The sequence below is a fragment of the Haliotis rubra genome, unplaced genomic scaffold, assembly GCF_003918875.1.
Source record: "Haliotis rubra isolate DU_JTF1 unplaced genomic scaffold, ASM391887v1 Scf41, whole genome shotgun sequence".
Classification (NCBI taxonomy): Eukaryota; Metazoa; Mollusca; class Gastropoda; order Lepetellida; family Haliotidae; genus Haliotis; species Haliotis rubra.
Genome location: NW_025767091.1, coordinates 2394358 through 2406568, shown reverse-complemented (window position 1 = coordinate 2406568; position 12211 = coordinate 2394358). Strand labels below are relative to the sequence as shown.

Genomic DNA, 12211 nt, shown 5'->3' with positions numbered 1-12211 from the left:
CTACCCTCCACCCATACCTTGATGTGTGCCAACCCCTACCATCCACCCCAACCTGGCAGTGTATCTACCCCTACCCTCTACTCCTACCTTGACGTGGTCTTACCACTACCCTCCACCCATACCGTGATGTGTGCCAACCCCTGCCCTCCACCCCTACCTTTGCGTCGAACTAGCCCTACCCTCCACCCCTACCTGAATGTGGTCCTATCCTTACCCTCCACCCCTACTTTGGCATGTACCTACCCCTACCCTCCACCCCTACCTTGGCATGGACCTACCCCTACCCTCCATCCATAGCTTGATGTGTGCCAACCGCTACCCTCCACCTCTACCTTTGCGTGGAACTAGCCCTACCCTCCACCCCTACCTGGCTGTGGTCCTATCCTTACTCTCCACCCCTACCTTGCCATGGACCTACCCCCACCCTCCACCCCTACCTTGCCATGGACCTACCCTACCCTCCACCCCTACCTTGCCATGGACCTACCCCTACCCTCCACCCCTACCTGCCTGTGAATCTACGTCTACCCTCCACCCCTACTTTGGTGTGGACCTAGCCCTACCCTCCACCCCTACCTTGGCGTGGTCTCTGCTGATGCTGACTGTCTCTGCTGTCTTACTATGGAGGTCCGTCTTGTCGGCCTTGTTTCCCTGCAGGGTCATCCAGCCTAGGGCTGTGCAGCCTGCAACAGGGTGAGGTGAGGTGAAATTGGGTTTTACGTCGTGCTTGAGAATATTTCGCTCATATGAGGTCGTGCATGCGTGTGTATGTGTATGTGCGGCTGTTTGTACTAGCCCAGACTTAAGCTGGTTTTATAGTGCTAGCCCACTGACATACCATGCCGCAGTGAAGCATGACTACCCCACTCAGACACATTATACTGATTCCGAGCCGACCAGTCCTTGTTGTACCCATTAATGCCAAGCGCCAGGCAGGGACCAACAAGTACCATATTTTAATGTCTTTTGGTATGACGCGGTCCGGGGATCAAACCCGTGACCTTCCGCTCTCCAGGCGGACGCTCTAACCACTACACCACGGAGGCGGTCTGCCTGCAACAGGGTGCAGTTGTTCACTGAGTTGTTGGGCAGGCATGTTGATTTTCATTGTTTGCTGAAGACCCAGCCTTAATCTTTGAGCAAACAAATACACTGACAATATTTAGTTGAAAAAATACCATTTATATCATTCAATTTGTTAGAAGCAAACATTTAACATTGAGACCATTTTGATAAAAAATTAAAACAAGTTGCGACTGAACCAATTCCTAAATGTTCTGGATTTTTACATTATCTTCATATGCTATTTTTTTCAAAATAGTTTACGAAGTCTGATCTTTCATTCCCTGGAGGACCTCTTGCATGACCATTAAAAAGTATACATAGGTAGGAAAGTAGTACAAGTAGTCAGGTCAGTAGTATATGTTGTCAGGTAAGTAGTATATGCAGGTTGGAATGTAGTACAGGTAGGTAAGATGAATATGTATGTAGAAAAGTAGTACATGTAGGCAGAAAAGCGGTATTTGTTGCAGGGAAGTAGTATTTTACTGGAAGGAGACACATCTCGACAAGTAAAGGTGTCTAGAAGCTATTCTAGCCTGGAATCTACAGTGGGTTACATAGTAGGAAAACAGTATATATACATACCATGTATTTTCTGGAAGGTGGCATCACCAATAATGGAGGCTATCCAAAGTTCCTGTGAGTCCACGTCTGCTCCAACAAAATGGTAGCCAGGGTGAACTTGGACCATGGCCTTCAACTCACTGCCGATACGATCAGGCTGCAGAAATACAAATCCCATTACACCTAGCTGGGTATCACATATTTCATTACAAACCACACATATTTCTGCAACAAATATTTGAAATTCTGGAAAAAAGAGTATGGAAAAATATACACAAAATACTGGCAACACTTTGTTTACTTTGTTTGAAGCATACAACTTGACTTACATAGGCATTGCTGGCAGTCAGCCATGTTTGTTCGACAGCTCTGCGTGTGATGGTTCCGGCTGGGACGATCCTTGGCACCACTGCACCGTACAAGCCATCTTCCTCGTAGTCCTCCTGGCTGCAAACACAGACTATCTGGTCATGTCTACATACACAGACAAACTAGTCTTGTAGAAAAGTGGTTTCTTGTTGTCTGATATACATGAATTATCTCCCTTACATCAGAGTTCCATGTCAATTTGTATATCAGTTCTCCTTTGAGAACAAAAAATCTGTCAATGTGTACTCTATCTGACTGTAAAGTGATGCGGTTATGTTCTCAGTGTCATGGAGTTGCTGATATACGTGTAATACAGAAATAAATTGTGGTTGAATGGAATAAACACACACAGCATTGCTATTTTTCATGTAATACAGAAATATATGGTGGTTGAATGGAATAAACACACAGCATTGCTATTTTTCATGTAATACAGAAATAAATGGTAGCTGAATGGAATAAACACACACAACATTGCTATTTTTCATGTAATACAGAAATATATGGTGGTTGAATGGAATAAACACAGCATTGCTATTTTTCATGTAATACAGAAATAAATGGTGGTTGAATGAAATAAACACACACAGCATTGCTATTTTTCATGAAATTTAAGAACGTTGAGCAAATGAAATTTTCTTTCTTTTCAAGAAAAATTGTAAGCTTTATGGTCTTTGATAAAAGTTTACCTGTTTAAATTCAAAGTAACCGCCATGATCAGGAGTTCTTGAAATGATTGAAAAGTATGAGACATTTTGTCATGTAAGATGGTTATCCACAATACATTTACATATACAAGGCGTCACTAATAAAGGGTCAAATGATACATAGTACATGTATAGAAATGTTTCCCAGAAATAATAGAACTAAGAGTGCATCATAATGTTTAATGTGGTGACAAACGTGACACAACATGACATACAGACAATAAGTTCAAACAGCACTAGCAAACATCAGTTGTACAGACCAAAAAACAAACACACACCGCCCCCCCATGGAACGGACATAAGCCTAGATCAGTCAGCGTATGTTATGCTGTATGGAAGAGCATATATATATGCAATATTATTTTAACAAAGTCCAAAATAAATCAACTTTACCTTGTGATGCTTTTGGGAAGTTCTCCCTTCTTCATCCACAGTGCCATCTGACCTCTGAAACATCAAACAATATACGGCAACAGATTTAAGTAATTAACACAATCAATCACTGAAACTGTGTGAAATATACAGAGGATTTTGACATTCATAAGTAACAAGCGGGTGGAAGGTGAAGGTATGACAATGGGAATGAGGATTCAAACTCGGACTACATTATTGCAATGTTGCATGTCTAAAGGTCTCACTGCCTAACTCAATGCTCATAATGTCAAACACTGGATTGTCTGATCCAGACTTGATTACTTATGGACCTCTGTCATATTCAACAACACATGCAATATTCTGGACAGTAGGAGATGTCCAGTTGGATTCTTGGAGACCTGGGTCCAGTCTTAGTGGTAAGACATATGTAACACACATTTTATAACAGACTTATGACACTTGTAACACTAAAACCATTTGTGCAACAGGTGAGGCGGGGGTGAAATTGGGTTTTACGACGTGCTTGAGAATATTTCGCTCATATGACAACGTGCATGCGTGTGTATGTGTATGTGCGACTGTTTGTACTAGCCCAGACTTAAGCTGGTTTTATAGTGCTAGCCCACTGAGATACCATGCCGCAGTGAAGCATGAATACCCCACTCAGACACATTATACTGAATCCGAGCCGACCAGTCCTTGTTGTACCCATTAATGCCGAGCGCCAGGCAGGGACCAACAAGTACCATATTTTAATGTCTTTTGGTATGACGCGGTCGGGGATCGAACAGCGAACCTTCCGCTCTCCCGGGCGGACGCTCTAACCACTACACTACGGAGGCGGTCTTTGTGCAACAGGACTCTGGGCAGATGGTCAAGTTTCTGAGAACTTCACTCACTCTATTCTCTGCTGGTTGTTCTTCCAGTAGGAGCACATCTTCCCCAGAGACAAAACCCGGTCTGCATCTGCTCCGGTGGCTGTGCGCAGTGTTCCATCCTCCACACGTAGAAGGTAGTCCTTGGCCAGTGGATTCCCCACTCGCTTGTTGTTGCCATCCTTGGAACAGGGAGATGTGAAGACAGCAATGACTTTGAAAATGCATGTACATTCAGCCAAATTTGAAAGTGTGATGCACAAACAGGAATTTAGAATTGTAAGATTTATAAGTGGCTGAGTGCTTATTGCTTCCAACACATTAGCTCCAGATGTTGTGTGATGAGGATTCTCATTGTAATCAGAAAAAACTAAGTTGTCACTGTAAGGCGAATGAACAGAATTGATATGCACCATAAAGAGTTAGCACAAGATGAAAGAACCCAATTCCCTTCAGCTGTGTAGGTGTCCAGGGCAGTGCGTACAACGCCAGTACCGACTGTTACCTACCTTATGTGGTATCTTGTAGAACACACAGCCAGTCAAACCGATGTCAAACGGTCCGTCACCAGGGGAGGCTGTGAAAGGCTACAAGATAAAAGTCCAGAAACATGATACATAATTCACATAAAGGTGAAGTTCTTCTGAATAAACATGCTTCAAATAGAAAGGACACCTTCACTTGAGGGTTGTAATACCCACCTGCTAATATGCCAAAAATGCTCATATACTCTATAACTTCTTTTTGATAGTATATAAGTCATCTCACCTTGCGAGGCTTGGTCTCATTGACTAAAGCCCAGTGTCGTCTCAACTCTGACGGCTCCATGGAGTTGACATCAAATCCTCTTCCCAGGGGGTTCTCTGCCAGCTTGATCTTCTCGTAGTCAGGTCCGTACAGCTCTGGCTTGGTGGAGGCAAGGAACTCATGCAGGGAACTGAAGGACAGAGGTGGTGGTGTCTTCATCAATAGGACAAATGTATGTGTCAGGGAACTGAAGGACAGAGGTGGTGGTGTCTTCATCAATAGGACAAATGTATGTGTCAGGGAACTGAAGGACAGAGGTGGTGGTGTCTTCATCAATAGGACAAATGTATGTGTCAGGGAACTGAAGGACAGAGGTGGTGGTATCTTCATCAATAGGACAAATGTATGTGTCAGGGAACTGAAGGACAGAGGTGGTGGTGTCTTCATCAATAGGACAAATGTATGTGTCAGGGAACTGAAGGACAGAGGTGGTGGTATCTTCATCAATAGGACAAATGTATGTGTCAGGTAACTGAAGGACAGAAGTGGTGGTGTCTTCATCAATAGGACAAATGTATGTGTCAGGGAACTGAAGGACAGAGGTGGTGGTATCTTCATCAATAGGACAAATGTATGTGTCAGGGAACTGAAGGACAGAGGTGGTGGTGTCTTCATCAATAGGACAAATGTATGTGTCAGGGAACTGAAGGACAGAGGTGGTGGTATCTTCATCAATAGGACCGATGTATGTGTCAGGGAACTGAAGGACAGAGGTGGTGGTATCTTCATCAATAGGACAAATGTATGTGTCAGGGAACTGAAGGACAGAGGTGGTGGTATCTTCATCAATAGGACAAATGTATGTGTCAGGGAACTGAAGGACAGAGGTGGTGGTGTCTTCATCAATAGGACCGATGTATGTGTCAGGGAACTGAAGGACAGAGGTGGTGGTATCTTCATCAATAGGACAAATGTATGTGTCAGGGAACTGAAGGACAGAGGTGGTGGTATCTTCATCAATAGGACAAATGTATGTGTCAGGGAACTGAAGGACAGAGGTGGTGGTATCTTCATCAATAGGACAAATGTATGTGTCAGGGAACTGAAGGACAGAGGTGGTGGTATCTTCATCAATAGGACAAATGTATGTGTCAGAAAAGTGAGAGGGGATCATGGGGCATGTGTCTGTGACTGGGCTGCCAGTGTGTGATGGTCTCCATGTTCAGGAGTCCAGGATGTGTTGTGTTTGGGGACTGGATGAATGAGGGTGTTGTGTTTGGGGACTGGATGAATGAGGGTGTTGTGTTTGGGGACTGGATGAATGAGGGTGTTGTGTTTGGGGACTGGATGAATGAGGGTGTTGTGTTTGGGGACTGGATGAATGAGGGTGTTGTGTTTGGGGACTGGATGAATGAGGGTTGTGTGTTTGGGGACTGGGGATGAATGAGGGTGTTGTGTTTGGGGACTGGATGAATGAGGGTTTTGTGTTTGGGGACTGTGGATGAATGAGGGTGTTGTGTTTGGGGACTGGATGAATGAGGGTGTTGTGTTTGGGGACTCTGGATGAATGAGGGTGTTGTGTTTGGGGACTGTGGATGAATGAGGGTGTTGTGTTTGGGGACTGTGGATGAATGAGGGTGTAGTGTTTGGGGACTGTGGATGAATGAGGGTGTTGTGTTTGGGGACTGTGGATGAATGAGGGTGTTGTGTTTGGGGACTGTGGATGAATGAGGGTGTTGTGTTTGGGGACTGGATGAATGAGGGTGTTGTGTTTGGGGACTGGATGAATGAGGGTGTTGTGTTTGGGGACTGTGGATGAATGAGGGTGGTGTGTTTGGGGACTGGATGAATGAGGGTGTTGTGTTTGGGGACTGTGGATGAATGAGGGTGTTGTGTTTGGGGACTGGATGAATGAGGGTGTTGTGTTTGGGGACTGGATGAATGAGGGTTTTGTGTTTGGGGACTGTGGATGAATGAGGGTGTTGTGTTTGGGGACTGGATGAATGAGGGTGTTGTGTTTGGGGACTGTGGATGAATGAGGGTGTTGTCATTGGGGACTGGATGAATGAGGGTGTTGTGTTTGGGGACTGGATGAATGAGGGTGTTGTGTTTGGGGACTGGATGAATGAGGGTGTTGTGTTTGGGGACTGTGGATGAATGAGGGTGTTGTGTTTGGTGTTTTTGGAGTCCAGGGGTGTTATGTCTGGGGTTGTTGAGTCAATGGGCGTTGTGTCTAGGGTGTGTGGAATACTGGGATTGTACATCTGGTGGGTGTGGAGTACAAAAAGTATTGGGTCTGGGGACTGTGGACTCCTGAAGGTACTGGGGGGTTGTAGAGTCCAGGGGCTTGGAGGGGAGTCAAGAGGATGTTGAGACTTATGCACCACTGTTATCTACTGACTGACTGACTGAGTTTAGTTTTACGCCGCTTTTAGCAATATTCCAGCAATATCACGGCGGGGGACACCAGAAATGGGCTTAACACATTGTGCCCATGTGGGGAATCGAACCCGGGTCTTCGGCGTGACGAGCCAACGCTTTAACCACTAGGCTACCCCACCGCCCCCTGTTATCTACATTCTATAATGGGATAACAACATTCTAGGCACAATCATGAATCCTTACTGTAAGGGAAACTTTCTTTCCTCCTCCTCGAGGTCCTCTTCATCGTCCTGACTAGCCAACTCCGTGTCCATCTCGGACTCCGTCTCTCCAGGAACCAAGTAACCCCATCCCGTGCTGTTCGTTATAGTGGACAGGGTAGCCTTCCCAAGTGAGGCGGAGCAGCTTGGGGGTGACTCGCACTTGGGTGCTGATCAGGGAGGGGCCAGGGTACCAGTCTTCAGCTTTAGGCCGCGGACACAGGTCACGGTACCAGCTGGAGGAGACAAATCAGTATCAGCTTGGTTGGTTTTGTTAACGCCACACTCAGCAATATTCCAGCTATATGGAGGCGGTCTGTTAATATCGAGTCTGGACCAGACAATTCAGTGATCAACAGCATGATCATAGATCTATGCAATTTGGATACGATGACATGTGTCAACCAAGTCAGCAAGGCTGACCACCCGATCCTGCCGCCTCTTACGACAAGCATGGGTTGCTGAAGATTCTAACCCGGAGCTTCATGGATATCAATATCAGCAGGAAATGGGAGATATTTGTATGATTTCAAGCAGGAAAACTTGTTCTACAAGTTTAGAAATGGAGAAAGATGGCTCTACAAAAATGTTGGTGCCAAAGAGGCACATTGATAATAATCAAATTGAAACAAGGTGATACGGATTTTAACTATCCATAGAACACTGCAGTTCCCTCTACTTTTTTCCCCTTCATCAGGTGTTTCTTCTGCATATAAGTGCAGCGTACAGTTAAGGAAACTGAATAGAAATTACATGAAACATTGAATAATGACAGAAACCAAGGACAATACTTGCATGTAGTGCCATACTATCTTCAAAGCCTGATCCTGGGTTATATAGATACTATACATGACTCTCAAAAAGACATGAAATATTCCAGTTATATGTTAGCAGCCTGCAAATAATCGAATCTGAGCCAGACAATCTAGTGACAGGGAATTATCTAGACCTGCTCAGAGGGTCAATATTCAGTCCCAGGTTTGAAGTATATATCAGATACAAAACCTAAAATTAAAAGTTTCCAAGTGCATGTTGATAGAGCCATAACTACTGTTATGGCTTTGTAGAAGTGACTTGTATTTCTCTGACAATCAGAAACATTACAGAGTTAATCCCTGAGTGATCGATATTATGAGCAACCATCTATACTCACGCTGGATACCCAGCCATGAAGGTTTCGTTCTTTGGAACCCTGCCAGCTGTGGACATCACCATGGCAACCAGTTCCTCTCTCTCCTCTTGCTCGTCCTCTGACTTGAAGAAGACAAAAGACTCAGATATGTCATCCCTAACTAGGCGAGACCTTTAACATTCATGGCATTGTATTCACCGTGTTACCTGCCGCTGACAGCCTTCTATTTCTCTTATTTTTTCTTATCCTGACTCATGATCTTTTGCTTATCTCCCTTTCCCTTGCGAATGGTAGTGGAACACTTGAATCCCTTGAAGTTCCCGAAGCAGACGTAAAATTACACTCACCCACTAGTTACCTCCCTTTTGCCCTTTCCCATGCAAACAGTCATGTGACCAGCCTTACTTGTCACTCTCTCCCTTTTCCCCCAAGCGGATGGTTGGGCGAGCACTGGAGTCCCTTATACGGCATTATATCCTTTTTATTTAGGTCCTATTCTTCAAATTACGTTGAGTATGGATTTGGCAATAACTATTATGTATTATATGCATAAATTTGAAAAATTATTTGTATTTGTGTCATAATTTCATCGTTATGTAACTTTGTTAACATTTCATGAAATCTTGCAGTGTTTGCCTGCACAGGTTATCCATGGCTGTTCCTCACCCCCCTAATGACCTTCGTGCATAAAACCATGTTCTTCCAGCTTGCGCTGTACTTATTGTGTTGATTTATCAAATCTACAATTTAATCAATATTTGTCTTATATCTATAGACGTGCCATGGATCGGACGAGGAAGTCATCTCAAGTCACGGCTGATAAAACAGGAGATCAGCCTGCAAACCGTATGTTGATTGCTACTGCGGAGATTCATAATACTGGTGCTATGTTGAGTACGTTGCCGGGGCAGTCTGCTGGTACGGGGGCTAAGAAGAGATCGGCTACAACGCTGTTGACTCCGACTTAAGCCAAGAAAAAGTAAGTTGTACTGATGTAGTTGTAGTCAACGCATCAGAAATCTTTCAACGAAGAGATACTACCTCCACATGAAGTAGACGTTTTTGATGATCCCCCGTTACTTCTACCCGAAGTACCTTTCAGACTGGCGACACAATCGACTTCCACGACTACTAGATCATCTCCTGCAACGGTCACAGCAGGCCAGATGTTTGACGAACTACCACCAACTTCTCAACGCAGTGAAGTCGAGACACACAACTCATCAGCGTTCGAGAAAACGCTTCGTCTACACCGCAGCAGCTTCAATCAACGCAGAACTTTGATCCAGGTGAATTTATGAGACAATTCACCAACCAGATGATGGCTATTTGATGGAATGGAGGTTCGAGGAAGAAGCGAAGGCTCGGCGAAGCCTCTCATCTTCTGACACCGTGCGCAAACCAATGGACCTGTGCGAACCTACTCCACATAGAACTACGTCTCAAGACACCTTTGCGAAGGTCTCCACAGTCAGATGACTCTGTTATCTTGGAGGAGGATAGAAGACATGACATGCCTACTCACCGTTCTACATCTGTGAACCCTCAACATTCGACAACATCGAAGGATCCATCTCCTACACCTAGCTGCTCTAGATCGAGATCTCATATCTCTCACAGACATTCGCGAAGTCACTCATCACGAGACAGGGGTTCGCGAAGAGAAGGCTCACATCACAGAGGTTCGCGAAGGGATACATCTAGCGACAGACGTTCGCAAAGAGAAGGCTCACATCACAGAGGTTCGCGAAGAGATAAATCTACAGATAGAGGTTCGCGAAGAGAGGACTCTCAAGATAGACTTTCGCGAAGGGATACAGGTTTGCAGATAGATGATCCGTGGAGGTCTAGCTCTACTAATCAGGAGATACTTAATGAGCAAGCAGACTTCGTCTTCCCTGACCCAGAGGTTACAGCTTGTATTGCCAACGGGTTGAACTTTGAGTCTCCTTCTAAGGATAAAGATGAAGTCTACACTTACTTGATGCGTGATGACGACTTTGACTTGGTCACTATCCCTCCGATTGAACCTATATCCAAGAAATTCCAGAACTCAAGTTCGGAAGAGGACAGAATGATATATTCGACGCTCATAACTCAGAAGAAGGACCAATACTTTTTATCGGACCATGTGGCATCTATATCTGCAGGTCTCACTTTACTACACAGACAAGGGGTACTTGCATCCTGTTCATGGAGTGACAGATTCACCCAGCCACTACTTAGAGCTCCATGGGAGGCGCCTACTATCTTTGGAGGACAAATAGACGATGCAGCTAAGGAAGCCACGCACGACTCTAGAGAAGTTATGATGATAAAATCCATAGATACTCTGGCCAAAGTCATTCGTCATACTTCGCAAAAGTATAACAGCAAGTCCAAATATTCCGACATACAGAAGGCAAAGGAGAAGAAGTACTCCAGCTTCACCCCCAGCCGTTCCTGTAAAACCATCGACAGTGGGTGGACGTCTACAAAGGTACTGGAAACATTTGGGAATACAAGAGGACGACTACGTCTCCCAAGTACTACGGATACAACTCAAGGCCACACCTCCGCCAACTCTCAGCCCGATGGTCTTCGACTATGCAGGGGAGCAGGCAGACAAACTACAAGAAGCCATCAACTCACTACTTATGAAGGAGGCGGTAGAGATAATAGATCAGCATCATCTCACTCCAGGCTTCTACTCCCCAATTTTCATAGTACCCAAGAAAAACTCCAAGGAGAAGTTCACACTGATTTACAACATGCGTAATTCAAATAAGACTATCTACTGAAACCAGAGAGGTTCAGAATGATCCACCTACCTCAACTCAGACTACTCGTCCGTCCAGCAGATTACATGGCCAGCATAGACCTGCAAGATGCGAATCTACACATCCCCATACATCCGGAATCAAGAAAGTATCTGCGATTCCTATTCAGAGGGCAGCACTTCCAGTGGAACGTCCTACCGTTTGGAATATCTTCGGCCCAGTGGCTATTCTCACGCATAACCAAGCCTATAGTCACATATCTACATCATCAAGGTCTACGCAATGCCTTCTACTTGGACGACGGCATTCAGGTTCACCAAGATGCCAGTCTACTCAGAATACAGCTGAACTTCACGATCAAGTTGCTCACTCAACTAGGATGGCTGGTGAACCTTATGAAGTCAGAGTTGGAACCAAAACAAGATCTGCATCTTCTGGGCATATGGTTTATCACAACACAGAATCGTAATGTCGTCCCAGGAGATCAAGATACAAGCCAGTGATATTGTTGGAATATTGCTAAAAGCAGCGTAAAACCACACTTATTAGTTAGTTGGGTATCCATGTTAAACATACGCATGTGCACTCAAGCACAAATTTCTCTTTGAGTGCATATATGGTCCTACACAATCATACGTGACATCTAATCACCACAGTATGACCTCAACAAGCCATGATATTATGACTCTAGAGTTATTCTAAAGAGACACTGCAGAAAGGTACCTGAATAATACAATCTTTTGCTGTCAACATGTCGATTCCATTTGGATTCTTGAAAGGTGCATCTTCCTCTGGGTTATCTGAAGTCTCTTCAAGCAGATCCTTGTGTTTAGACTTGGTAGCTAGTTTCTTCAGCTTGTAGTCCCTGACACTCCAGTCCAAGTCCCACAGCCACGGGTCGTCCTTGTAACTGGGAATGCAAAAATACACTCAATCTCAATACAAAATATGGTAAGGCGTTCACTTGTCATGCTGAAGA

At 44.7% G+C, this 12211-nt stretch overlaps 1 protein-coding gene across 1 annotated transcript in view; it reads right to left on the bottom strand.

Annotated features, from left to right (window-relative positions):
* LOC124287992 (DNA polymerase subunit gamma-1-like) overlaps window positions 1-12211 on the bottom strand; it is a 43358-nt gene that overhangs the window by 5684 nt on the left and 25463 nt on the right. Inside the window, 11 exon segments of the mRNA XM_046724500.1 lie at window positions 577-683; window positions 1648-1783; window positions 1956-2073; window positions 3096-3149; window positions 3977-4134; window positions 4462-4539; window positions 4721-4889; window positions 7325-7434; window positions 7436-7577; window positions 8495-8595; window positions 11956-12142. Of these exon segments, the coding sequence (XP_046580456.1) occupies window positions 577-683; window positions 1648-1783; window positions 1956-2073; window positions 3096-3149; window positions 3977-4134; window positions 4462-4539; window positions 4721-4889; window positions 7325-7434; window positions 7436-7577; window positions 8495-8595; window positions 11956-12142 (1360 nt within the window).